The 27,805-nt window shown below is 42.2% G+C and overlaps 3 protein-coding genes across 3 annotated transcripts; 1 reads left to right on the top strand and 2 right to left on the bottom strand.

Moving 5' to 3' along the window:
* Window positions 1-950: 950 nt before the first annotated feature.
* LOC109400055 (integrator complex subunit 15) lies at window positions 951-16,911 on the top strand. Its single transcript, XM_029851827.2, has 5 exons — window positions 951-1,176; window positions 1,240-1,544; window positions 1,651-2,375; window positions 16,490-16,705; window positions 16,773-16,911. The coding sequence occupies exons 1-4, from the start codon at window positions 1,101-1,103 to the stop codon at window positions 16,608-16,610; spliced, it is 1,227 nt and encodes a 408-aa protein (XP_029707687.1). The 5' UTR covers window positions 951-1,100; the 3' UTR covers window positions 16,611-16,705; window positions 16,773-16,911.
* On the bottom strand, window positions 7,800-8,779 carry LOC109621569 (ribosomal RNA-processing protein 7 homolog A). Its single transcript, XM_020075622.3, has 2 exons — window positions 8,620-8,779; window positions 7,800-8,563 (listed from the first exon to the last, which is right to left on the bottom strand). Exons 1-2 carry the CDS (start codon window positions 8,645-8,647, stop codon window positions 7,833-7,835), a joined length of 759 nt encoding a protein of 252 aa, XP_019931181.3. The 5' UTR covers window positions 8,648-8,779; the 3' UTR covers window positions 7,800-7,832.
* Window positions 16,912-17,386: 475 nt separating the features above from the next.
* Window positions 17,387-27,736, bottom strand: LOC109400053 (claspin). The gene is made up of 6 exons (XM_019672524.4): window positions 26,857-27,736; window positions 22,331-22,495; window positions 20,721-22,272; window positions 19,342-20,654; window positions 17,602-17,763; window positions 17,387-17,539 (listed from the first exon to the last, which is right to left on the bottom strand). Exons 1-6 carry the CDS (start codon window positions 27,571-27,573, stop codon window positions 17,402-17,404), a joined length of 4,047 nt encoding a protein of 1,348 aa, XP_019528069.4. The 5' UTR covers window positions 27,574-27,736; the 3' UTR covers window positions 17,387-17,401.
* Window positions 27,737-27,805: the final 69 nt, after the last annotated feature.

Below are 27,805 nucleotides of genomic sequence, written 5' to 3'. Positions count from 1 at the left end.
ATGTAAACAAATCCGGGTTAACTGCTGCATGCATGATTCATAAAGCAAATTGAAGAATCCACATCACTGTTTGATGATTTATTGCTTAATTTGTTTAACTAAGCATATTATTCGAAACGACGTATCTAACTATTTTGATGTTTACAACTTTACTGATAGATACACCGTTTTGATATATGAGAAAACCAAACGACGTATCTAGCCAAAATCAAAAGTAACAGATACACCAAACTGGCACCATACAAAAGCGACGTATCTGGCATGACGTATCTCTAACCAACCCGGTGTATGTGTATTTTTATCAAAATTCATTGTGTAAATGATATGGAATGAGTAGGTTTTGTTTCTTACCTAGTACGTGCTATATCCCTGGTGATGTTAAGCACGAAAAAACTTATGAAAAGTATTTTTATAAAAAACTATTTTAGTAAAATGGTCGTCAACATTGACCATGAATTTACTCAGCTCAGTGAAAAAGTTATATACGTCGATTTGAAAAATTATGCTTGAATTGCTCGGCCCTAGGATAGGATACGACAACTAGTCAGCCCAAAAGAGACCAATTTGGGGACCAATAATCTTAGCAACGCGGAAAAACAAGACAGCAAGCTGTGAAATTAGACAGAGAAGTTGCAGGTGTCACATCCTATCCTAGGCTCGGCCTATCTTGATGCATGGAAAATTCCTTGCCTGAATCGCCCAAGAAACCGTTTTTCTTCCATCGCAGTACGCAGTTGCGAAGAAATGACAATTCAAAAGCCGTCACCATTGAAAGTTTCTGCCAGGAATCGCTCAAAAAGTTTCTTGAGCGATTCTTTTTCAACTCGAAACTGCGCTTTCAATAAAATTTTGTCACTTGTTTTGGCTCCGTGTGTACCTAATTCAGCTCCGTTCACATTGTTTTGCTCTTCGCATGAGCACGCACTGTCGGCTGTTGCCTCTAACTGTCAATCGATTTGAAAACAAATCGCCGTGAGGAAGGACGGAAGGAACACAAACAAAATTATTTCAATTTTAATTTTTCTATTTTGTGTGATCGTCTGAAGTTTAGTAAAATTACCTGAATTTAATGCTAATATTTGACAAACAAAGCAGTAAAAATGACCAGCCAAGAACGTCAAATTCTTCGGAAAATGGATTTCCCCGAAATGGCCCGGGAAGCTCTACCCATAATAGGTAACGCGAATTTGATACTGTTTATCTACATTCGTCATAACAACGCATCTAATCTCCCCACAGAAAATCTTATCATTCACCGCAACAAGCACGACTTGGCGATGGATCTGATCGGGGAATTCGTCTTCCGTGAGCGTCGGGAGGATCAACGAGGTGGCGGCCAGCAGTACCAAAAGCAACCGGTGGCACCGCGGCTGTCCTCAATCGATGAATTTCAACTGGTGCTGGTGCTATGCGATTTTTTCTCCCGCCCTGGGCCGGACGCCACCAGGAACGCGGTATTTTTCTCTCTGTTTGGCGGTTCAATCGGGCGCACCAGTGTGCTGAACAAGCTGATCAGTACGGCTGTTTCCGGATCGATTGCCCCGGTATGTTTGCTTGGCATTGAAAAAAACGACACATGCCATTGACAATGAATACATACTAAAACTAACACATATTTTACTCATTGAATAACATTGTCTGTACTTTCAGTTATTGTGCGCTGCAGGCACTTGGATGCAACAGTTGGGCTGCACCTCTCCGCCAAGTCTTGAGCTAGCCCAGTGCATTGTCAAAGACTTCGTAATATTCTCTAACAAATCCTCGGAGCAGTTGAAATCTTTGCCAATGGTGGCCCCACGTTTTGCGGCCAATTTTATGACTGCGGTGACGGATCTTTATCTGAACGGAGTGAAAGGGCAACTGGTGGCCCCTCCGGATCTACTGCTAGATGTCATAACCGAGTGGGTCTCCGAGAATCCGGCCCTGTGTCTAGCCTCCCAGCAGCCAATGGCACTTCCCACGGGAGCCATTGCGATGCCGGTAGTAACTCCGCTGGCCGGATTGATCCGATGGTGTGTTCTCTCGATGATGATCACCAAAAAGCAAGATCTGTACAGCAAGCTGCATCTGGCCGTGTTGCAAAGCTTGTTGGAAGCAACGCCTCCAGCGACCGCTCCTCCTAGTGCCCTGAATGCACAACACCTGGCACTGATCATCAACTCGCTCCAAGCCGAAATGGAATCGCTTCTCAAAGCGGGCAAATCATTAAACGAAGAGTACATTCACAGCTGCCTGGAACGGTTTGCCCAAGCCGTACAGGTTGGACTGACCTCACGGTGTATTTTCGGAAACATTCCCCAGCTGGTATGTCGACTGGAAACGCTCCCGAGCAAGAACAAACTGTTGCAGATCGTGATCAACGCCAACAAGACTGTGTGAGTATAGTAGATTGATGCCATTATTTATGCCGAAATTGTCCATTATATCATATTGTTTCCTAAATTATACTCGGAACAAATGTCCTTGCTTTTAGCAAAGAAAATGTTTTAGTTTTCTGTTGCAGTATTACTCTATGGGATTTTTTTTTTGCTGCTTCATTCCGGTGTACGCTAAAGAGAATCGGCAGCAATACAATCGTGAACTATTGATTGAGTTTTTTTTTATTCTTGATTGAACTCATTACACAATAATCTTGAACTCTTAACACACAAATCAAAAATCTGTGACGGCTACTGCCATTGTAACGCACAATTGTACGATTGTACCTTAAGGGATTTCCATACAGCATGGGACAATGGTTACGTCAACACATGTGACGGACCTTTCAATATTGGTTATGTTAATGTTAGAAGAAGGGCCCATATAGCCGAGGCGGTAAACGCACGGGTATTCAGCATGACCATGTTGAGGGTGACGGGTTCGATTCCCGGTCGGTCCAGGATCTTTTCGTAAAGGAAATTTCCTTGACTTCCTTGGGCATAGAGTATCATCGTGCCTGCCACACGATATACGCTTGCAAAATGGTCATTGGCAGAGGAAGGTCTCAGTCAATAACTGTGGAAGTGCTCATAGAACACTAAGCTGAGAAGCAGGCTTTGTCCCAATGAGGACGTTACGCCAAGAAAAGAGAGTTAATGTTAGAAAATATTTTATGAATTCTACCAAATTTCCAATTGTGATCATTGTGATACCGATCTCGTTTTATTGTTGCCGTTCTTTTTTGTGCTGTGATTGTAAAGAGTTTAATCTTATCCAGTTTGGGTAGTGGCTACGGTTAGGATAGCTCAGAGCAATCTCCAGCATAAAAGAACAGCAACGATCAATCTTTGTCGACTTGTGCAAAATGGTACAGCCCAAATGGCTTTAGTTCAAGAACTCTACTTTCGTAAGGGGAATTTCTATTTAGGAAACCTTGTGAACCCGGTGTTTGCTATTTTCCGCAAAAAATAAGTAGCAAATTCGCCTGTCATGCCTCAAGCATGTGTACTTGTCAACAACGCAATTGTTGCTTACCAGAGATGTACAATGTGCTATTTCAAAGATGTATGATATATGTCTACCTTGCTCTAGCAGGCCTCGCGAGATATTAATAAAAGTAGTAGGCCTGGAATCTAGAATAGAATAAAATGCCATTAGTTAGCCAACCATCAACCAAGTCAAAAGCAGTGAATCAAAATTCAACCATCGCGCAACAATAATGACAATGTCGCAACCTGAATTTGTTACGACATTCTACCCAATGCGACATATGTTTGTCCCAACTTGAACAGAATAGGACAAAGATCGTGCACCACGAGTTTAGAGATTTTTAAGGCTCAAGCATCCGTCATCATTTTTCAGAAAATGAAAAGCAGTTTTTTCGCTGTAGATCAAAACAATGACCATGAAAATGTATTCACTGCGTTCCATTCGTCATGTGGAATACAGCGAATACATTTTCATCGCAAAAACTTTTGTTTTGGACAAAAAAACTGCTTTCAAATGTTTGATGATGACGATGATTTCAATGACGAATTGTTCAACGTTAAGCCTTGCATCGTTATTTTCGAGCGATAACTTGGAGTCGGTAAACACTACAACGGTGCTGAAGATGTATCATCAAAAAGTTTCGATTTTGGGTTAGTAATAATTGATTATTCACGACTTGAAAAGTACGCAACAAATTCAGCTTCCGTTTTGTCTGCAACTAAAAATTTTGAGATCATGACATTATCAGTTCGGATAAAGAGTAATCGCCGCCTCTTCTTTCTTGCTTGTTTTGTGCCTCTTTTGTCTGACAATTCGCCTTGACGGAGGCTCTCTGAGAGAATTGCGCTGTGCGTGAAAACAATTTTTTTTTAACATGGGAAAGGATAGGAGCTGCATTTTCAAATGCTTCTAATTCTTTATAGAAATTTTTTTAAGCAAAACGTTCTTAATGTTATCGAATGAGATTTTGATACGCTATATTATAGACATAACATTGTGATTTAAAAACATTTTGTCTAAAACCAGTTATAGTGTAGCTAATTGAAAGTATATTGCAAAACATTAACTCTTTTTTCAATCTGAAGTCCCTAAAATATTTTAGAAGCATTTGAAAATGCAGCTCCTATCCTTTCCCATGTTAAAAAAAAATGTTTTCACGCACAGAGCAATTCTCTCAAAGAGTTCCGTCAAGGCGAATTATCTTCACTGGTCAAAAGCAATAAACTCTAGCTCCTAGCAACCTGTTTGATTTCCTTGGTTACGGCTATAACAGCAGGCGACGAGGATGGAATCGGGACTGCGGACTACTATTAATACCAATCAGCAGCTTGGTCAACGTCGTACACCAATGTCCGGACCACATCCCGATGAATACGTGAATCAACTCAAACAACACTTCTCGAAAGTTTTTCGAAGCACGCTGGGTAGGTGCATTAAAGCGCAAGTGAAGCTGTTTTTGAAGCCTGTTGCACGTCCTTCCTATTGCCCCAAAAGACCCGTAGCGTACGCTGCGCTCCCTAAGGTAGATGAAGAACTCGAAAGCCTCCAGACCAACGGTATCATTTCGCCGGTTCGATTCTCGGACTGGGCAGCTTCAATAGTAGTCGTGCGTAAAGCGGACATCATATAGGTCCGTGTGTGTTGTGATTATTCGACGGGGTTGAACGAGGCGCTGGAATGTGACCGCCACCCACTGCATCATCCTGCCGACCTCTTTTCGGAACTGGCTGGAGCACGTTACTTCACACACCTCGACTTGTCTGAGAAATCGCGTAAGCTACTTACTACGGTCAACATCCACCGTGACCTATTACAGAACAATCAAATATCCCCTGGAGTCAAGTCGGTACCCGGCGCTTTCCAGCGCATCATCGACAACATGGTGGCCGGCATCCCTGGAGTCAAGCCCTTTTTTAACAATTTCTTACGTCTCGAAAATTGTCGTTTCGCACTCTCCTAGATTGTGTTCCTCGGACATATAGTGGACAAAGATGGTAACCAACCGGACCCTTCCAAAACCGATGCCATTTCCAAGATGCAAACGAAGGACGTTCAGCAGCTCCATTTCTACTTCGGTGCTGTGAACTACTATGGTCGATTCGACCATACGACACATCGATTCGGTCGATTCGTAAAAGCAGATGACAAGCTCCGGGCACAATGGTCTCTAATCTGCTGCTCACCCATTATAACCCATCCAAGGAGATCATCGTCGCAGCAGATACATCGAAGTACGGCCTTGGCGCCAGTCATCATGCATCGGTTCCCGACCGGTGAAGTGAAGGCAATCTCTCATGCCTATCGCTCACTGACCCCGGCAGAGGTGAACCATACATGTGGAGAAGGAACCATTGAACCCAATTTTCGCTGTCATTCGCTTCCTCAAGATGCTGTACGGATGCCGTTTTCTCCTGTAAACGGATCATCAACCACTGCTCAAGGTTTTCGGTTCCAAGAAGGGTATTCCTGTTTACACAGCTAATCGCAAGGCTAATCGCTTGGGCCTTGACACTCCTGCTGTATGATTTCAACATCAAGCACGTTTTAACGACAAACTTCAGCTATGGATTTCAAGTTGTCGACGACTGCAACATGCTTGGCGATCGAATCGTCGTTCCTCTCAAGCTTCGCAAGCGGACCGAAGCGGAGGAATGGACCGGATGAAGTCTTTGACTCGCAGCTACATGTACTGGCCGGATGTGGATGATGACGTGACGCAATTCGTTCAACAGTGTACAGCGTGCACTGAAGCAGCGAAGTCTCCGGTTAAAGCAAGCCTGGAGTCGTAGCCTCTTGCAGTCAAGCGGTTGCAACGTGGATATAATCACATAATTATTTCGTTATCGTGGATGCCTACTCCAAGTGGCCCGAAATTTTTCGCATTCGTTCCATCACCACAACCACAACCCTGGATCAGGTTCGTGAGACGTTGTCCCGTTTCGGCAACGTGGAACTTCTCAACGGTATTGCCGTGAAAATGGTATCACCTACCTCAATATTTGTAGACTTGTGCAAAATGGTACAGCCCAAATGGCTTTAGTTCAAGAACTTTACTTTCGTAAGGGGAATTTCTTTCTAGGAAACCTTGTGAACCCGGTGTTTGCTATTTTCCACAAAAAAATAAGTAGCAAATTCGCCTGTCATGCCTCAAGCATGTGTACTTGTCAACAACGCAATTGTTGCTTACCAGAGATGTACAATGTGCTATTTCAAAGATGTATGATATATGTCTACCTTGCTCTAGCAGGCCTCGCGAGATATTAATAAAAGTAGTAGGCCTGGAATCTAGAACAGAATAAAATGCCATTAGTTAGCCAACCATCAACCAAAAGCAATAAACTCTAGCTCCTAGCAACCTGTTTGATTTTTTTGGTTACGGCTATAACAGCAGGCGACGAGGATGGAATCGAAACTACTATTAATACCAATCAGCAGACTGTCTAGAATTCGCAGCCCAACGGTTAAGCGGAAGAACGTTGACTGCCTCAAGAGTAGTCTCAAAAAGCTGATCAAGGGAGAAGGCTCATCCACACTGGAGCACCTGCAGACATTGCTTTCGGTGTATCGCTCAACTCCAAATCAAAACACACCGCATTGACGTCTCCTACAGAAGCGTTCTTCGGAAGACCGGTACGCACCACTTTGGACCTCTTGAAGAAGCCTGCTCAGTGCTCATGTAGTCTCAGGTGTCGAGAACCCCAAGCAGAATGAGCAGTTCAATCGCCGACATGGAGTGGAGTAGTTAGTCTTGCCATCGAAATCGTAGAAGAACGTTCTCAAGATGCTGCACAAGAGATACTTTGCCATGGAAAGGATAAGGATAGTTCACATTTTATAGAATCTTGACCGTAACCTCAAAACTCTTAGAAAAAGCTTCATATTGAATTATGCAGGGCCCGCCAACGATTGGTGCTGTGTTACCTTGTCCAAGTCGATGCATTCCCTAAATGGGATCACAACATCTGCAACGTTGAAAATCCTTTAACGAATCTTCGCACGTTTTAGAATACCAAAGATCTAATCATCTAATGACCAACAATGATTATCAGTTCGTTAGTATAGTGAACAATTCGAACCAAGGTAGGTAAAAATATTATATTTACCTTGGTTCGAACGCTACTGTTAAAACCCACCCACCCACAGTCCAATGGGCTTGCAGAAAGCTAGGCGCATCACGATGACGTAGTGCACGTTCAGTGAACCTATCTAGGTCATATAGACCCCAACATCCTACTAGGGTTAGGCGAACTTCTAATATGTTGTAAATGACACCGGGACTAGCACCTGTTTGAAATCACTTTTTTTTTATCTGGGAATGAAATTTAGGAAAAAAGCTATCGGGAGAATATTATAGAATCCTTGAACATCATACCAATGAACATACATAAATGTATATTTTCTAATATCTAAGTTTTATTCAGCATTCAATAAGGCTTAAACCGCTTGGTTTTCTTAATCTGTTGCATTTTCTGTACATCGCGATCATACTTTTTCCTTAGACTGACAATATCGCTCTTTTTAGACTCACGGATTTGGAACGTGTAAAAGTTCTTCAGCTCTTTCTGCACCCGATCCTTGCTGAGCTTGTCCTCCAACTTGCTGACAGTTGCCTCCCTCTGGACAAACGTATTGGCGGTCGACTTGGTCACCGTGACCCAACCTTCGTCATCCGGTTCCGCCTCCTGTTGGTTCTTTTCCTGGGCAACCTGACGATCGTAACTAGCCATGAATGCATCGATCTCCCGCTGCATACCGACCGGGTCGGGGATTCGCTCTTGGTAAGCCTTGGTCCACTTGTCGATGCCCGTCAGCAGTTGACCGTCCGCATTCAGCGAGTCGAGCTTTCGCATTCGAAGCAGTTTCTTCATCGATGATGGATTTTCGTACACCACGTAGGCGATCTTGAATCGGTTTTCTGACTGCTCGTTCCAAACTTCATGTTCCTCGGCAGGTTTTCCTTGTAGGATAACGTTGACCACTGGCCCTGTTATGGCGAAAGCTGTTTTCATGGATTCCGACGTTGCATACGGTGGGACATTCAACACGTACAACGTTCGACCGGCCGGTTTCGATTTGTGAATAACCTTGGAAATGTTTTCCTTGACCAGTACCTGATGACAAGCGGAGTCCTGATTTTCATATTTTAGCGGGATTGCTACAATATAAATTGTTATTATAAAATGCATTTACCAGTTTCACAATCATACTCACATATGAAATCTTCAATTCTGGAATTCATGGCCTAATACACGAATTACACGGATTTTTAGAATGAAAATCTTAGCAAAATCATACGTCCTCGTAGATGAGCAATGTTTTGTCTCCGCGTGTATGATTTGACGTTTTACCTTTCTATTTTGCTCAAACGCTTCGTAAACACCACTAGTGCTGTACTAGATTAGTCAGTTCCATTTACACATTGCACCTGCGAGGGAGACAATTTACGATAGTGTTCGTGACACCGGTTGTCGGTGAGAGCTTGTTTTGCATGCGATTGTTCTGTGTGGTTGTGGAGATATTTGCCACCCCGCCACCGCCCCACCTTTTGTCTGGCTTTGCCTTTACATTCTGTTCTCCGCGCACCATCGTCATCAACACAGAGTGTTTCTGCTTTTATTTTGTGGTAGCCATTGCAAGTGACTCCCGGTATCCAAATCGTAATTCTCAATGATTTTGGTGCCCATTTTGCAAGATTTCGAGTGCTAGTGTTTGCCCTAGGTGGTGTTAATCACGGTGACGGTAAAGTTTTAGAAAAATAATCTTTTACCAGCAGTTTGTTCAGTGTTGAAACTTTTCGCGTGTGAAACAAAGCCTGCCAATAATAATTTCAAGCTACAAAGTTTGTGCAACCCGTTTCTTCGCCTGGGCCAAGTTTGCATCCGTAATGAACAACAACAACGGGTTCAGTACGGGCGAGGAAGATTCCCGCGGCCCGGCGGATCAGGTGTGCTGCTTGCTGGACGATGGCGAACGCTGTCGGAATCAGGCCGGGAATGCATCCTACAGCAAACGCATCCAGAAGACCGTCACACAGAGGAGGCTGAAGCTCATGATCGATACGGCGGTAAGTAACCAGGGAGCGATATCCATTCGTCTAATTTCCCCGACAAGGAACATTAAATTAAAGATACAGGAATTCGCAAGTTTACCAGTTCTACGAGTAGTCTAGTGCCAAATAGGCGTCTGCTGCTTCTAAACTAGTTCGTATGTGTATGTGTGTGTCAGATTGTTCGCGTTTTTGCACACTGATAGAAAACTACCTTTTGAATTCCGCGAAGGAAATGTATAAAAATCAAATATACCGCATTTAGTTCACTACTGGACTGCGAACTGCGACTTCATAAGTGCGAAAACGTAAATAAAAGTGCGCGATTGCATCAAATCAGGTTGATGTCTTCGGCGCACTATTTCTTCAATCTATGGTGAACAAGTGCTCTGAGGACACCGAGTTGATTTGATGCTATCGCGCACTTTTATTAGCGTTTTCGCACTCGTAAAAACTAGTGCGATAGTCCAGTGGTGAACTAAATGCGCTATAAAAAATTTCATATTTTTCATTTTTATTAAAACATAGTGTACTCCATCAGGTATCAGTAGGTCGGCTCTAGAGGCACGTTCTCCTCCATTCGGGGAATTTGTGCCATCACCATGAACACGAGCCTATTCATCATTTACCTGACGGAGAAGGGAAGGATAGGACATGGGAAAGTACAGGTAAGGGAATAGGATCGTCATACTCGCAAAAGCGTACCACAATGGGTTCACATAGCGTCCTGAAAAGGACACTGTAATAACGCATAAGCGTACCACAATGGGTTCAAACAACGCCCTGAGAAGGGCACTGTGATAACGCATAAAGCGTAAAGAGAGCCTATAGCTCTATACCACAGCGGGTCAAGAACAACAGAACGTCATGAAGATTTAGGTTTCTGAAGTCAGTTTCACTTAAGTGTTTCCCGAGTACTCGGAAACGCAATTGCGCAAAAACTGGACAGCTACATATTAAATGATACTGTAGTGTCTACCTAATGGTTGTGCGCATAGGATATCTACCTACATGAAATAACAATACCTAAATGTCTAGGTATCATTCATTATGTCTACCTAAGGTAGTATAAATACGGGTGGTCATTGGACCACACAGCAGAGACTGCACAAGACTTGGACTTGTCAACATCTTTAATATTCTTCTTTTGAAGGATATAAAAGTGGCGACGAGGATCAAGGAACGTGTAATTTCTTTTGAGTTATTCCGAAATTGTTTCTTTTTGGGTTTCAGGTTGTTGTAATAACAAATTGTTATTTTTTGTGGGGAACGAAATTGTTCTTTTATGGTAGAATTGCCATTATGTTGTGAACAGATTGTTCTATTTTGGCCGATGTTGCATTGACGAAATTGTCTTTTTGTTTTGGTAATAACGATATGTTATTTTTGTGGTGAACGAAATTGTTCTTTTATGGTAGAATTGCCATTATGTTGTGAACAGATTGTTCTATTTTGGCTGATGTTGCATTGACGAAATTGTCTTTTTGTTTTGGTAATAACGATATGTTATTTTTGTGGTGAACGAAATTGTTCTTTTATGGTAGAATTGCCATTATGTTGTGAACAGATTGTTCTATTTTGGCCGATGTTGCATTGACGAAATTGTCTTTTTGTTTTGGTAATAACGATATGTTATTTTTGTGGTGAACGAAATTGTTCTTTTGTGGCGGAATTGTCATATGTTATGTTTTGGTGAATGGATTTGTGTTATTTGTACTTTTTTGGTAAAGTTGCCGATGTTGGGATAGCGAAATCGTGTTTGTAGTTTTGTTAGCGAACAGATATGTTCTTTGGAAGTGACGGACTCGTCAGTTTATTTGTGCTATCATTATTTTGGTGATGAATGTAAATTTTTGAAATTTCCTAAAGGGGAAAGGACTGTAGTGTCTACCTAATGGTTGTGCGCATAGGATATCTACCTACATGAAATAACAATACCTAAATGTCTAGGTATCATTCATTATGTCTACCTAAGGTAGTATAAATACGGGTGGTCATTGGACCACACAGCAGAGACTGCACAAGCTTTGGACTTGTCAACATCTTTAATATTCTTCTTTTGGAGGATATAAAAGATACGAAGTTCCATAATCGGATTCACAACTATCACAGGCAAATGAATCAGCTTGCTGAGTATTCGCCATGTGATAACTGAGTCGGCAGTGGCCAGTCAATGCTTTGACCAGCATGCTGCAATTCTGCTTTGACAGATTTACTAGATACTTTACCACCCCTAGAGATGGCTCAGTACAATACAATTTTGTTTGACGACATGATTCCAAACTATTCCAGTACTGTTCGTGCTGAGTGGCAGCCCAGGTGTCAATCTGAAGCTTCACTCAACACTTGGATACCGGAATAGCTGGCTCAGGGCCATTGAAGTCATGTGATGCTCCAGTGCGAGCTAACTCATCAGCCAATTCATTTCCAGCGATGGAAGAATGTCCAGGTACTCATACAAGGTGAACAGCGTTTGCTGAATTTGAGTTCGACAAGCGATAACTATCTTCGACCTGGAGTTGGCCGAAGCAAGTGCTTTAATAGCAGCCTGGCTATCTGAACAGAAGTATATTACTTTGCCCATTACGTGCTGCTGAAGTGCTGATTGCACTCCGCACATAAGAGCAAAGATTTCGGCCTGAAAAACGGTGCAGTGTCTCCCAAGTGAATAAGACTGATACAGCCTTAGCTCACGAGAATAAACACCAGCACCTGCTCGACCTTCGAGAAGGGAGCCATCGGTGTAACATACGATGCCGTCTGAAATACTTCTCTCCAGATAACCAGATGTCCACTCTTCCCGGGAAGGGAATTTCGTGGAAAATGTCCTATATGGAAAATTACAAGCAATTGTAAGATCACTTGGAGCAAGAACAATTTTGTCACAATTCACCAAAAATGAAAACAACGAGGTGTGTGTTGATGTGCGGTTCACAGGAGTTTCCTCTAGTAGACCGAGTACCCGTAACCGGTAAGTGCAAGAAAGTGCTTCTTGTTTGAGATGAATGTGTAGTGGGGCAACGTCAAAGAGCACTTCGAGCGCTGGAGTTGAAGAGAACGCTCCAGAAATCGCCATTAAGCACATCCTTTGGAGATGGCCTAACTTTGATTGGACCGTTCTCACTTCGCCCTTTTGCCACCACACCAGACATCCATAAGCCAATATTGGACGAACAACAGTTGTGTAAATCCATTTGATATACTTGGGTTTAAGACTCCAAGTTGTACCAAAGGTTCGCCGGCATTGCCCGAAGGCCATACAAGCTTTCTTGATTCTGAACTCAACATGAGGTGTCCAGGAAAGCTTGGAATCAAGAATGACTCCAACGTACTTTACCTGTTCAGTCACATTGATTTCAGAATCAAAGAGACATAAAGCTCGAACAACATTACGGCTTCGCTTTTCCGTGAAAAGAGCAATAGATGTTTTACTCGGATTTACCGAAAGGCCATATTGGCGACACCAACCCTCAACTACCTGAAGAGCGTTTTGCATCAGGTCGAAAAGGGTGCTGATGCACATACCGACTAACAATGTTAGGTAGTCGTCGGCAAAATCATAAGCAGGAAAACCGCTATTATTGAGTTGCCTCAATAGCGTATCTGCTACGAGATTCCACAAAAGTGGTGATAAGACTCCCCCTTGGGGGCATCCACAAACACTCAATTTCCTAATCGCCGCTTGACGCAATGTCGAGAAGAGATGTCGGTTTTTGAGCATTTGGTCAATCCAATTGGAAATCATTGGAGATATACCATGACCCCGTGCGGCTTCCAATATGGCATCGAAAGGCACCCTCGATATATAAGAAAACACCCAAGCAGGATTGCTTTTGAGCGAATGCCTTCTCGATATCGTAAACAACTTTGTGTAAAAGAGTCACAGTGGACTTTCCAGAGTGGTAAGCATGTTGGTTCACATGAAGAGGCACATTGGCCAGATGAACATCACGGATGTGATGATCGACTATGCGTTCTAAGCATTTCAGAAGAAAAGAGGTCAAACTGATAGGTCTGAAGCTCTTTGCTTCTTCATACGACGCACGACCCACTTTCGGAATAAACTTAACAGTAATATCCCGCCAGGATTTGGGAATATACCCTGTAGCAAAACTGCAAACAAGTAGTTGTTTCAAAACATGTTTGAAATGATCAAATCCCTTCTGAAGCAAAATAGGATAAATCCCATCTGCCCCAGGAGATTTGAAAGGAGCAAAGCTATTAAGTGCCCATTCAATCGATTCTAAAGTTATGATACTCCGAGCCGAAGCTAAAAAATCATAACTACAAGAAAAGACATCAGGTTCATCCGAAGATGTAAAATCCACACATCCGGGGAAGTGTGTACTGAATAAACATTCCAAAACTTCCTCATCAGAGGAAGTGAAATCACCGACGAACCGACGTGACAGTGGTGATTCAAAAGTGTTGTCAATGGATGGTGAGTATTCATGAAATTTGGCTGCAACCAAATCGGTAAAGAGATCCCAGTTGGTTGACCGGGGATTCATGAAACGCAAAGTTTGCGAAGTAACATTCACACGTTCAAACAAGATGTAGCGATGGTCAGATAAAGATTCTTTATCTGACACATGCCAATTGGTCAGCTCGTGACTAATTCTGCTAGAGCAAAGCGTTAAGTGTAATACTTCCTCTCTACCAGATACCATGAAGGTTGGGCGGTTGCCTATGTTAAGTAATGCAAGATCTGTACTACTTAAGTACTCCATCAAACTGGAGCCTCTCAAATTGATGTCTGAGCTGCCCCAGATTATATGGTGCACATTAGCATCACTACCAACAATTAGCGGAAGGCCTTTTGAAGTGCAGTATGCAATGACTTGCTTGAAAGCATCCGTAGGGGATGGTTCATCATGCGGTAAATAAACCGAACAATAAACATACAGGGGATACTCAAAATAACTGGGACAGGTAAAATTTTCACTTTACAAAAAATGTTCAACTCGCTGTAACTTTTCGAAAAGGGCATCAAATATTCTCAAATTTTTACTGTAAGTTCATCAACTAGTTGTGTATCAGTGAACAAAATTTGGTAAAGATCGGGCCATTCTACACGAAGTTATGGAGATTCTGGAAAAAAGGTAAAATTATCCGATAGCCAACTTTGAGCTGTTATATCTCCAGATTCAATGAACCGAAAGCAATGAAATTTTGATCATTTATGACTAATATAATGTACTTTGAAAAACAGTTTACCTGATTTGAAATTATTATTAAGAAAAAAAGTTATGGCGATTTCATTTATTCTAGGTTTTTTTAGTAAATTTATCGATTTTTCATATGCATCCCATTAATTTTTCATTTCAATGCCGGCTATTTGGTTGCTTTCCTTTAAAACATAAATATATTCAAGTCAATTAGAGGGAATTTAAATGAACTATGATTACTATCTCGAATTTTGAAACGATGATGAAGTTTTGAAATAATTGGTGTTATATTAGTAAAATAATCCAATCGTAATAATTTTCATTCGTGTAAAGAATTTTAAGTTTAGTTAAAAGTTTCTAATAGCTCATTATATAAGTCATAAATGATCAAAATTTCATTGCATTCGGTTCATTGAATCCGGAGATATAACAGCTCAAAGTTGGCTATCGGATAATTATTCCCTTTTCTAGAACCTTTATAACTTCGTGTAGAATGGCGCGATCTTTACCAAATTTTGTCCACTGATACACAACTAGTTGATGAACTTACAGTAAAAATTTGAGAATATTTGATGCCCTTTTCAAAAAGTTACAGCGAGTTGAACATTTTTTGAAAAGTGAAAATTTTACCTGTCCCAGTTATTTTGAGTATCCCCTGTATTTCCTGTTGAGGTTTCCAACAGATACATCAATTGTGATAGAACATACATCTCTAGTAGTTAGTTCAGAGATGAGTGTAGCAACGATTGCGTTGTTGACAAGCACACATGCTCGAGGCATGACACGTGAGTTTGTCATTTCAATTTTACTGAAAGTAGCAAACATCGGATTCACAAGGTTTCCTAGATAGAAATTTCCCTTACGAAAGTAAGGTTCTTGGACTAACGCCACTTGGGCTGTACCATTTTGCATAAGTCTACAAAGATTGATCGTTGCTGTTCTTTTGTGCTGAAGATTGATCTGAGCTATCCTAACCGTAGCCACTACCCAAACTAGGCAAGATTAAACTCTTAATAATCACAGCACAAAAAAGAACAGCAACAATAAAGCCAGATCGGTATCGACTTGAATTTGCCAAAGGCGAGGATGCACGGAATACACTGTGTAAAACGCATAATGCAAAACCATATATGTAGGTGAAAATTTAAACTAATTACAAATAACATCCTTTAATAACTACCTTTAGAATTCCGCGAAGGAAATGTATAAAAAAAAAAAAACAAATAAAAAATTTCATATTTTTCATTTTTATTAAAACATAGTGTACTCCATAGTGGGCCCAGTATTCCGACAATGTCCTTTGCACATAGGGTCTTGTACCATTTGGGCAGGTGTACCTATTTTGGGCACTTGCTGCTATAACTAAGTCAACTTTAAATCGATTAACTTGAATTTTTGTATAGAGTTAGGCACATACAGTACTGCGCGTTTCACCGTAAATCCACCCGCAAATTTGATCGCAATCTTAAATAGATGTGCGCTTTGATGTTAAATCGATTTGGTGTCTTCTACAATAAGTTCGCAAATTACCCCAGAAATAACGCGCATATAACACCAAAACAGTTTCTTGCAGTCGCGCACGTCTATTTACCATTGCGATTGAATTTGCGGGATATTTTTTCCCGCAACGCAGGATATCTAACTCTATACAAAAAATCACATCAATTGGTTTGAAATTGACTTAGTTATAGCGGCAAGTGCCCAAAATAGGTACACCTGCCCAAATGGTACAAGACCCTACATATAATACAACAGGCACTGTAACATATGGGAGGACGTAACGCCTCTACTGGATGATTAAAATTTAATATACAGAATGCATCAAAAGCGTGAAATATATTATTTGCAACATTCTCATCTCCCACAGGCACGGCACATCTACATCTGTGACTTCCACAAGGGCCGCATTCAGTGCGCACGGACCAAGCGACGTCGACGCGATTCCGAAGATGATAGCAACGAGACGGATACGGATCTACCGGAAGTAGATCTGTACCAACTGCAGGTGAACACCCTCCGAAGGTACAAACGATTCTACAAGGTATCTACTCGACCCGGCATCAACAAAGCTCAGCTATCAGAGGTAAGAAAGCGTGGAAAGAGTAAATTTTGTAACATTGCAATTGATTTCAATTTTTGTTTTCACTCAGACCATCATGAAGCACTTTAAAACCATTCCGATCAAGGAAAAGGAGATTCTCACCTATTTTATCTACATGGTCAAATCCAACTCCAACAAGCTAGATCAGAAGAATAACACCAGTAATGAAGCCACCTGAAGGTAAATGTGCCCTCTTGTTTCTGCAGTGGAACTAGTTGTAGTTTGCATTAATTAAGTCGCTTTGTGCAAAATGTTTTAAGTTAGCTGATCAAAACATAAACTTTGTCTGTAGTAACTACTCTGATAAGTATGTTGTTCATTTTCGCTTCAATGCTGACCAGTATCATCTCAGATGATATGATATTAATCCATTACAACGGACAACAATGAAGCGTTTTACAAAAGATTAAATTCGTACATGAACTATAAAAAAACGATTACAAGAACAGAGAGCTTTTTTATCCGAACCATCCTTAAAACTGAACAATTTCATCATTGATAGGTATAACCGTTATCATCAAATATTTGAAATCTTTTTTTTTTTTTTTTTTTTTTGAAAAACTATGACTTTATCATTAGTCACTTCAGATCCGCAGGTGTAGAAACTTTATGACTGGAACCTCGTATTTTCTCAAATCAGTGAAAAACCTTTGGAAAAATGTGGGCTAATCTATTTATTTACATCAGCTGTGCAAGCAGTAACCTTTTCTTGCTTTTGCTTTCCGCCTTGGGAGACTCATCGACCGTTTTCATCTTTTTCGCACTGCTGCTGGGGGATTCATTCAGATTGGCAGCATCTGATGAGCGTTTGGATCCCTTGATAGATAAACATTTTATTATTATTATTTTAGTTCAGAATGAAGTTAAATTATGCTTACCATTTTATCCACAGCTGGACTGACGGCAGTGAATACGAAATTCCTTCCTTTTCCCGCCGTGGCCGTATTGAGCCCTTCGGTTTCCGGGTTCATCTTCACTAAATTAGCCAGACGTTGGAGCGTTTCTTCATCACGAGCCAAAAAGGATGCGTTGCAGGTGTTCTGAGAAGGAAAGGAGTATATTTGGTATGAAAATTTACACGGAACTACAAATCAACCCAAATTTAAGTTCTTTTGACGCAATCCCGCACCTCCGTGGAATTACTCAAATTTGCGTCAAACAGCGATAGTGGTCACTAGGTAAATCGCATTTGATCGCTGCAAAAATTTTCACCCAGTGGTAAGTTATTTTCACCCAGCGGAAGCCTTATTTGACGCAAATTTGGGTTTAGTCAAGATAACCCAAATTTGGCTTCTTCCACGGAGCCGCACGGATATGTCGGTGCTTCTCTCTTCGTTTTTGACAACATTCGTGTGGGGTGAGGGAGAAAACAACCCAATGCTGAGTAAAAACTATAAGCTGTTTAGCCAAATTTGAGTTTTTAGAACTTATTCTTTGGGTTTAAATATTTTTCAGTGTAGGGTGTAGAGTAATAGGTAGACGAAGCGGTGGGGATGGGGAAGCAGTGTGCATGTGGCACACTGGATGCAATAAAATGGAACTTGACCATCACCGAGCTCCTCATCTGGTTTCTCAAATGAGTCGGCGATCCCCAGTCAGAAAGTGTACTCATCCGGATGTAAGAGCCCCTTTTCTGGTTTTCTTTCGGCCCAAAGCAAACTGAAAACGACTAAGCCAATTATAAATAGAAAAGAATATGGCAAAATCGTTTCGTGGCGTCCTTGAGATAGAATCATCCAGTCGCGATAAGTTGCGCGTCACTGTGAATGATGGCGACCAGGCGAACAAGATGGCTAACTATGAGCTTTTTTCGCAGGAGTACAAAGTTTATCTGTTTATGTCTCGAGATAGAGTTTTACGGAGTGCTCACCGACGATAATTCGACTCGTGCTGCCTTCATGGCTGGAGCTGGTGGGTTTAAAAATCGTGCCGTCCCACTGGTTCCAGTACTTGATGCCCTGATTGCTCGGGTTCATTCCGGGTGGATGTCCGACTCTACTGTATCAAGTTTTTTCTTCATTAGGCTACTTCAACTATACCTGTTCGCCTCTACGCATCAATGGCACTGCCTAAAATGTCAACAGTTGGACTACACCGCACCTTATTGCAGCAACGAACCACGTTTCGGCATGTGCTTTTGCAACATGGAGCCAAAATGTGCTATTTGTTGGCAAACTCCACCGCACGAACTCAATGCAAGTACGTATAGCGGGAGAAATACACTATAAACTCCTTAAAACAGCGGTCGAGGCGATCTCAATGCAGAAAAAGATAGCACCGTTCATGTTCCATCATCCCAACTTATTTATTCACGTCGGATGATGATCAAGGTCAGAACTCTGCGGGTGTGCAAAGAGTACAATATAACTGAAAAACGGAAGTGAGCTGTTGCAAAACGGCACATGCAACTCACCAAGTAATACTGAAGAGTAATCTGTTACCAGCCATTTAAGCAAACTGTGGTAGAATCACTTAGCATTAGACGGAACCTCACGACGATGGAAACTGATCTCATGTTTTAGACTTTGTGGCATACATAAACCACAAATAAACTATAGCCAAGAGCAATTATGAAAAACAAAAAAAAAAGATTAATCTAAACAGTTATGAACACTTACCTGCAAAGTAGTAGCCTTTTTGATCAAAAAACATGAATTCTGCGGTTTATTGCTGGCTTCCACAGTATTTATATGTCGCACAATGGTTATTTTCCGTTGCATTATTAGCATTGATTGATTGTCAATGCTGGAATTGTTCTCCACTTCGGCATTCTCGTCTTCGGTACGCTCGTTTTCCAGCGACTCACTCAAATCAATCGGGTCCAAATTGATTTTTTTCTCCTTGAGCAACATATCTCGCTCAAATCTCATTTTGCGCCACTGTGCCTCCGTTTCACCGTCACTGTCTTCACCTTCTGCCTTCTGTTGCTCGTCTCCCTTCTTGTCGTAATCCAAACTGAATGTCGTTTCTACATTTCGCCACCGGAACTGTCTCTCACGCCCAACGCCATCCTTTTCTTCGTCTTCGAAAAACATGTCCTGCAATGTTTTGACCTCCTTTTTATCCTGCTCCAACATCCTTCGCATGTGGATTCGCTCCAACTCTTCCTGCAGCTTGTCTTGGTCGAACTTCTCCTCATCACCCAGCTCCATGTCATACCGATCGAGATCCTTTTCGTCCTCATCTGCACTGCCCCACTCCGACTCCGAAAGCTCGGCTTCATTTTCTACAAACGCGCTGGCTCTCTTTTCCTTGTCCTTTTTGGTCATTACGACTTCTACTTCGTTTTCTTCCGAATCGTAGTCAACGTAACGCTCTGGTTCCTCTTCATCCTCTAACACATTGTCATCGTCAGCACTATCAATGGCCTCCTCCTCAGGTTCCAGCGCACTCTCTTCTTCGTCGTCCGAGATATTCAGATTTCGTCGCTTGCGCTTCTTTTTCCTTTTTTGATCTTCGTCCTGTTGCAAATCTTCTTCGTCGGAAGACGCAATGACCAACTTTCCTTTGGCGATCACTTCCGATGGTAAAGGCTGCTCTGTATCTAGATCTGACGTTTGTCGCTGGGTAGCAAACGTTCCCGAACAGAGCGCAATCAGCTCACTGTCATCAACTGGTTGGTCACCGCGCTGCGTAAAAAGTGCTTCCGTTGTGATGGGTGGCTCACTTTCAGCTGTCATACGATCGCTTTCAGTAAAGACAAAGTCGGAAGGAGTTGTGGTCATTGCCTGGGTAGTTGCTAATGATTCTGAGGTTGATGGTGGTGGACGGGCTTGGGTCGTTTCGAACCGTCCCGAACACAAAGCTAGGAGATCTTCTTCGTCCGCCTGGGCATTGGTGGATTCCTGTTCTTCTGTGTCCTTCCAGAGGAGAGTCATGTTTTCACCCGTTTCTAGATGGTTGCGGTCCGATGGGGTAAATTTCTCATTGCCTGAAAAAAGGAGATTACAAACTCCAAATACTTAGTTTGCCTGAAACCTGAGAGTTATAAACTCACCTTCTAATGTTGAAAACAGCTCCTCGGTTGTTGTTTTTTCTACCGTTTTCGCATTCACTGCATCTGTTTCCTTTTCTAGATCATCTTCATCGGAATCTTCGAACGCTGCAATGATCCGACTTTTCTTCTTTCCGCCATCAGCAGCTGCAGGTGCGTCTTTTGATTCCTGTTCGCTCTCTTCATCGCTTGATCCCTCGTCTTCATCTTCATTCGATTCTTCGCCATGATTCTCGGCCGCCCCATCATCTTCGTCGACTTCAGCTTCGTCATCCAAAAGGTCACACTGCTTGCCTTCCACAACTTCTTCATCGTCGTCTTCGTCGCACTCTGCTTCTTCCTCATCATCATATTCGTCAGCTAAGCCCTTATCGGCAAGTACTGCCTCTTCTTCATCCTCTTCATCGTCATCGATCTTTTTGGCCGGGTAAGTCTCTTGCTGTCTCTTCAAAAAGCTATCCCTTCGCGCTTGCTCCATTTTTTCCCATAAGCTTTGCTTGAGTTTCATATGGGCCGCCCCCGGTACTGGTTCCTTTCCATTAGGATCGCGCTCTTCTTGCTCCAATCCTAGCTTCACGGTGCTGATCTCTACCGTTCCTTTATCTGTACTGAGGATGTCCAAACTGGAAGCTTTATGTGCTTTCTTACCGCTGCACTTGACGAAGCGCTCGAGAAGTAAATCTGGTCCCGAAGGAGTTTTTGGCAAAACGTCCCCCGCATCAAAATCGATCACCATGTTCGGATCGCCTTTCAACGTTGGAAACACCTTAATGGAATTATCCTTCAAGAGTTCTGCCTTTTTCTGTGCAAGTATCGAGGTCGCCGGTTCCGGAAATGGGTCGTAATCTATTACTGGATGCGGATTGCTCGGCCCAGCAACTGGTTCAGGCTCTGCCTGTGTTGGAAGATTCTCGTGCTCGCTCTGGGAAGCCAGCAGCGCGTCGACGTTTTCACTAGTTTTATTGACAAGGGCGTCTAGAGCATCATCTTCTGTGTCTGATACTCGCAGGCTCTCGCCGAGTTCAGTATCCATTGGTGCAACAATATTGTCAGTTGGTCCTTGACCGTTTGAAACGTTCTCAGCCACGTCATCTGCGGTTGGTTTCGGATCGTTCTGTTCCTCTAGATTAGTTTCTTCGGAGCTGGCTGGCACCGTTGCGGTGTCGTTAGGTGATTGTTCTTCCGCAGATTTCATTTCGACATCCGCCGCTTGATCGCACTGTTTGGCCTCCTCTGCCTCCTTTTCACTTTCGTCGCTTTCGCTTTTGAAGAATTCCATTGCTTCCTTCTCACGTTCCTCCAACTGTTTGGCATAAGCTGCCAACTGCTCCGGAGTCATTTTTATGGCCGCAGCTGCTTTCTTCCTACCCATAGTGACGTTTCCTGCTTTATCTGGTCTCACGACAGGCTTCAATATAGTTCTACGACTTAGAAACTCTTGTAGCGTGTGCTGTTTGGGACGATGATACGGCACTGATACGGCCGCTTCTCGCGCCATTCGCTGTGATTCACTTTGGATGACCTGCATCTGTTCCATTGCTGCCTTCGCGGACATCTGAAAGTTCGGATTTCTTGTTAGCTTTGCAATATGTTTAAACAGTTTTGTTACCTACTCTCTGGGGCTTATCATCTGAAGATTTAGTCGATTTGTTTTTCTTCTGGCTTCTATCATCGATCTCACTACCGCTACCACTGTCGTGGCTTGCAGCGCTTCCGGAACTTTCATCTCCGCCTACATTTGATTTGCGGTTTTCATCGTCGCTGAAATCTAAATTTAACTGAAACAAGGGAATATAAAAATATTAGCTTATTTGTATCGTAGGTACACGCAGTTGTTACTGCTTTTAAGCATATCGTAAATCTTTTACTTCAACTGTATTAATTATGAATGCTGTTATTACTAATCAAACCCAAGTCTTTTTTCTAGAAATTGAGATACAATTTGATGAATGGAATCGATTTTGTTTTTGAAATAGGTAGGATTTGGGACCATTTGGGCTGCAAAATGGTGAGTCGACAATCCGGTTCTGGTCCTCCAAAGTCCCTATCTCATGATTCCACGCGCCAATCGATGACAAGGACTGCCAGCTACGAGTTAAGTGCTTTTAGCTGGGTACTTCTGTCTTCAGCTAGGTCGAAAAGGTCCCGAGCGTCTGTCCAATAAGAAGGGGCGGCTCAAACAGCGTCTGTTCTGGCATCCAGCGGCTGAATGAGAAACGGTGAGCTATTCCTATGGTGGCAGCCCTACCCACGCGATGTAGGTAGCAAGGGCCCGGTAAGATAGCCTGTTGAAGCCTTTCAACACCACGAAAAATTGGGATAGGGTATCGCGCCACTTGGGCGGTGGCTTCTATATTCGTCTGTTTTCCACTATAACTCAGTCAATTTTGAACCAATTGACTTGAAATGTTGTACACGGGTAGATACTATACCTATCTCACCACATTCCAAAAGTTGTGTCAATTGGTTCAAATTTGACTGAGTTATAGTGGAAAACAGACGAATATAGAAGCCACCGCCCAAGTGGCGCGATTCCCTAGAAGAATAATATGCGAACGATACTCTCGGAATCCGACCCGGCAACGAAATAAATAGGACTATGATTTGAAACTTGATATCTGGAACGTTAGGATCTTATAATATGAAACTGGACGTTTGAGCTCTTTGGCTCGTGAATTTCAGAAAATTGGTGTGCGCGTAACGGCTATCCAGGAAGTGCGGTGGCCCGGTGGTCTAGTTGGCAACGGTACCGGGCTGATAATTAAATTAATCGGACGGGATTCACAAAATCCACCGCGGTGCGATAATTTATTGTTTGTTTACAATTTGGCGTACATTGATTGATTTGTCTTTATTAAAGAGACTTTCAGCCCTTGGCTGGTTCGTCTCTATTTGGCGTACATGATTTATGAAGTTCTCGGTGAAGTTTGCATAAACCTACATCTTCTTCTTCTTCTTCTTGGCGTAACGTCCTCACTGGGACAAAGCCTGCTTCTCAGCTTAGTGTTCTTTGAGCACTTCCACAGTTATCAACTGAGAGCTTCCTCTGCCAATGACCATTTTGCATGTGTATATCGTGTGGCAGGCACGAAGATACTCTATGCCCAAGGAAGTCAAGGAAATTTCCTTTACGAAAAGATCCTGGACCGACCGGGAATCGAACCCGTCACCCTCAGCATGGTCATGCTGAATACCCGTGCGTTTACCGCCTCGGCTATATGGGCCCTTAAACCTACATCAAGAACGTTATAAACCTCAGTACTCTTGAGTAATATTTCTTACCCTTACATAAGATGAAATAAATTTGAGACGTTCTTGATGGAGGCCAACCGAGAACGTTATAAATCCTAGTATTTTTGAGTTATGCTTTTAGCTCTGGCATGAGTTGAAAGAAATTTAAGACGATCTTATGGTGATGTTGATTAAAAGCATCGACCACCGGCCTAGATTTCAATGGAAGCCATGTTAAGAAAACTCATAAGCTCGCATGACCAGGAATAATATTTTTAAATATTTTATTAATGCGTTATAATGGAAGCGCGTTGCAATTTTTGGAAGTATGTATCTTGCAACATATATACGATGAATTTTGCTTGGCATTTGGCATCCTTGTTACACCACGGAAATATTTCCAATTTGTGTAATAAATGAATAAATTAATCTCGATTACAATAATGTGTCATTTTCATTGCGTGTTTTTTTTTTTCAATTTAATTCACCAAACTTTTCTGTCAACATAAAAGCTGCATCAGCAACAACACTTACAAATTTATTATCATTTATCGTGCACTTGAAGAACTCTACAAGGAGAGAGCAATTCGCCTTGAGGACAACTTGGGAAGTACAACAAGTTTTAAGAGAAATTTAAAAACAACTCTCCAAAAGCATCATAGGATGGGCCACTTTGGTCTTATGGCGGGTTTATGGTTGAGTTGATATCGTTTTGCAGAGCAATTTGGTTTATGCATGGTTTTAAAGAGCAGGTGTTGAAGAATACTTCAAAAGCATTATAAAATAATTTTGTTACTTGGGTGAGACGGGGAGCAGTGGCATGTTCACTTAAGCACATTATTCATTTTCGGCCAAACGGCATTCGGCCAAACGACCCTTTCGGCCAAATGGCGTTCGGCCAAATGACTCGAAATCCTCCGAGATAATTGGTATACAGTATCTCTGCAACTCACGAAGCAAAGGTTCAGACTGCGATAATTCTCGTTGACAACGGAATTGAATTGAGACAGCGTTGCTGCACTGTAGCTGTCTAAAAGATTCGTCACAGTTGCATGAAATGACGAGCGTTTGGGGTCGGGATAAAGAAAACCGCCGTGCGAGGGCTTCCATTAAAAATGCGGAAAGTTTTAGTCGACCAGATAAGAATTTCGTCTGATGTAGTTGCGGTCTCCATTATGGTATAGACAGTTTTACAGTGTGCCTCTATGAGTAGTTCGGCATCGTGTGCTAGTTTGGAGGCAATATACAATGAGCAAAGAAAAATGGTTCGATTCTTCAATTTGACAGAAACCCAGACTTGCTCCAAGCATTTCCACAATTCGTTGTCAAGAGCTTTCACATTGAGCTCGCAATGAACAGCCACGAGAACGCCGCCTCCGCTAAGTTTGTTGCTATTCCTAGAATCCGGTTACAACGGAAAACTTAGTAATCGAGGTCGAAAATCTAACCAGAAAGCGTTCTAGAATCGATCCAGGTCTTAGTTAGGACGATAATGTCGTAACAGGTATCCGAGGCGACTAGGTTGCGATATTGTATAGGGAATCAAGAGTTGCCGAAAAACGAATCCACCGCAAATAGAAATGAGAACATTATAAAAATGTGATTGCTTAGGCGCAAGAGTGTGTGTATGGATGGAACAGAATGATATGCGGAGGTTTTACGAAACTGTCAATGGCGTGCGGAGAAAAACACCGCCTTCTCCCGTCATGTTCAGCGACCGTGATGGAAACATGCTGACAGACAAAACAATGGTTGCTGCCAGGTGGAGAGAATTCGAGAAATTGTTGAACGGTGGGAATGGAAGAGCGACAGACAGAATTCAAATCGACAACGATGGACAGGCTGTGAAACCTACAACGAGTTATTAGAGAAAACAATAATACCATATACCCAAAGTATTGCTCAAACAGCATCAAATTAGACAAGGAATCATAATAGTTACCCACGCTTTTTGCACCATTTCATTGCAGAAACGAAAAATTTATCTTCTCATCATACAAAAAATCGTCTCAACAGCAGTAAGCGTTAGCATACAGGAGCAAAAACTATTTTTGTGAGACCTCAACTCATCCGTTTAGGGAGTATTTGAATCAACTGTTCAAAAGACAATTTATGGAGAGCGAGTAGAATGTGGCGTCTGCTTCTCTGTGCTAGTTGTGCTCATTCTACGAGTGGAATGACGTGGCACAGGAGTCACAGGTCAACACGTCTATCGAGGTGATAAAATCACGACTCGCATGAAGTGACTCGCTCTGTAAATCAATGGAGAGTCACCTCATTTGATTCGACATTTCTTTTCTGACAGACGACCTGCGTCACGTCACTCCACTCGTAGAATGAGCACAAGTTTGGTATGTACTTCAATCATGCAACCAGTCAGTGGGGGTGGACCATACCTAAGTAAAAGTAGTAACAAATAGTACCGTGGGGTGCCCTAATTTCGCGCGGGTCCAAATTTCGCTCGCTGATCATATTTAGACATCATAATCATAAAAACAGTAGTGCAATTGTCCCAATTTCACTTTAACTATACTAATCTAAAGTAAAATTTGGACAATGCAACGGTTAGTTCTATGATTATGTTCTCTAGTACTTATGACACACATGTGATACAAGAATCACTGTACAATTGCGCTTGAAATGAGTGCCATACTGAAAATTCTCTCAGTTCAAGTCAGTCCTGTTAGAATTTTCATGACACTGCGTACCGTTGTACAGGAATCACACTCGTATCACATGTCTGTCTGGGGTATAAATGTAATCAGTGAGCGAAATTTGGACCCGCGCGAAATTAGGGCTCCTCACGGTACCTATTTTATTGAAAACGATAACTATTGATCAGACCAAGGAAGCATAATTATTACTTTTCTAGGTATTTTGCGCAAATCAATATTGAAAGAGTACTTACACTGGACAACAAATCGTTGGGATCACCTTTGCTGGCACTGCTTTTGCCCTGATCACGCTCCTTCTTGGTTTTAAGCTTTTTCTTCTTTTTCGGTTTTGCTGTTTCCCTATCCGAGTCATTTGCCGGACTGGCTGAATCCGAGTCGATCAACGACTTAAATCTATTCATGGACTCTTCGATTTTTTCAGCTGTTACATTTTTTGCATTACTTTGACCCTTCAACAGATCCTCTCTGGGCTGTTCTGCCTCGTCACCTTCATTTATGTTGGACTCCTTATTTGCAGGTGCATTCAATTCGGTTCGTTCTTCCTCCGAGTCGGTGTCAATTAGCTGTGATATCTTCTTCCGATTCCTAATTATAGAACCTACATCATCGTCATTGTCTTCAACAACCGATAGTCTTTCGGGGGCTTCATCCTGTTTATCACTAGGTTCGAATTCGAACGGTGAAACAGATAACGATTGACGATCATTGCTCACAGAATTTTCATTCATAATCCCGTCTTTCGGACTCGGTTTTTTCGGCTCAGCTGAACCCTGCTGGTCATCGTCAGAATCCTCCAGCCGGAGCGTGTCAGTATCGTTTAGTTCCGAATCCGATCCACCGTAGGTCAGAGTCATTTGCGAATCTGATTCGCGATGTTTTGATTCATCGTCGTACATATCCATCGCTGGTTGATTACTGCTGCGGGAGCTTTGATTCGAATCTTCGTCCATTATTGTGGTTCTTCCGGTGGATTGTACTTTCTGTCCTAAAGTTTCAAACTTGATTTACACATGCAATTTCACTGAAAAATAATTTTTTTATGGAAACGAAATTTTACAGTTTTCACTGCACCGTTCTAATGATTTTATAATTTTCCCGCCACAATAGTGAGTGCTGCTGCGACGGCAGTGAGTTCCCACTCATCAGCCCTTCAGAAACGAGAGGATCATTAAAACAAAACTG

Source organism: Aedes albopictus, chromosome 1 (assembly GCF_035046485.1).
Source record: "Aedes albopictus strain Foshan chromosome 1, AalbF5, whole genome shotgun sequence".
In the NCBI taxonomy this organism is placed as follows: Eukaryota; Metazoa; Arthropoda; class Insecta; order Diptera; family Culicidae; genus Aedes; species Aedes albopictus.
This window is presented reverse-complemented; position numbering and strand designations above follow the sequence as displayed.

What these genes read in the sequence shown, in the direction of transcription:
- LOC109400053 (XM_019672524.4), bottom strand. Translation starts at nt 27,573, where the DNA reads ATGGACGAAGATTCGAATCAAAGCTCCCGCAGCAGTAATCAACCAGCG. An exon ending in GCTGTTTTCAACATTAGAAG is followed by an intron (nt 20,655 to 20,720) that starts GTGAGTTTATAA and finishes TCCTTTTTTCAG; the next exon opens with GCAATGAGAAATTTACCCCA. An exon ending in AAAAGGCTACTACTTTGCAG is followed by an intron (nt 17,764 to 19,341) that starts GTAAGTGTTCAT and finishes TTTCCTTCTCAG; the next exon opens with AACACCTGCAACGCATCCTT.
- LOC109621569 (XM_020075622.3), bottom strand. Translation starts at nt 8,647, where the DNA reads ATGAATTCCAGAATTGAAGATTTCATAT. An exon ending in CAGAATTGAAGATTTCATAT is followed by an intron (nt 8,564 to 8,619) that starts GTGAGTATGATT and finishes TTTATATTGTAG; the next exon opens with CAATCCCGCTAAAATATGAA.
- LOC109400055 (XM_029851827.2), top strand. Translation starts at nt 1,101, where the DNA reads ATGACCAGCCAAGAACGTCAAATTCTTCGGAAAATGGATTTCCCCGAA. An exon ending in GGAAGCTCTACCCATAATAG is followed by an intron (nt 1,177 to 1,239) that starts GTAACGCGAATT and finishes ATCTCCCCACAG; the next exon opens with AAAATCTTATCATTCACCGC. An exon ending in TTTCCGGATCGATTGCCCCG is followed by an intron (nt 1,545 to 1,650) that starts GTATGTTTGCTT and finishes CTGTACTTTCAG; the next exon opens with TTATTGTGCGCTGCAGGCAC.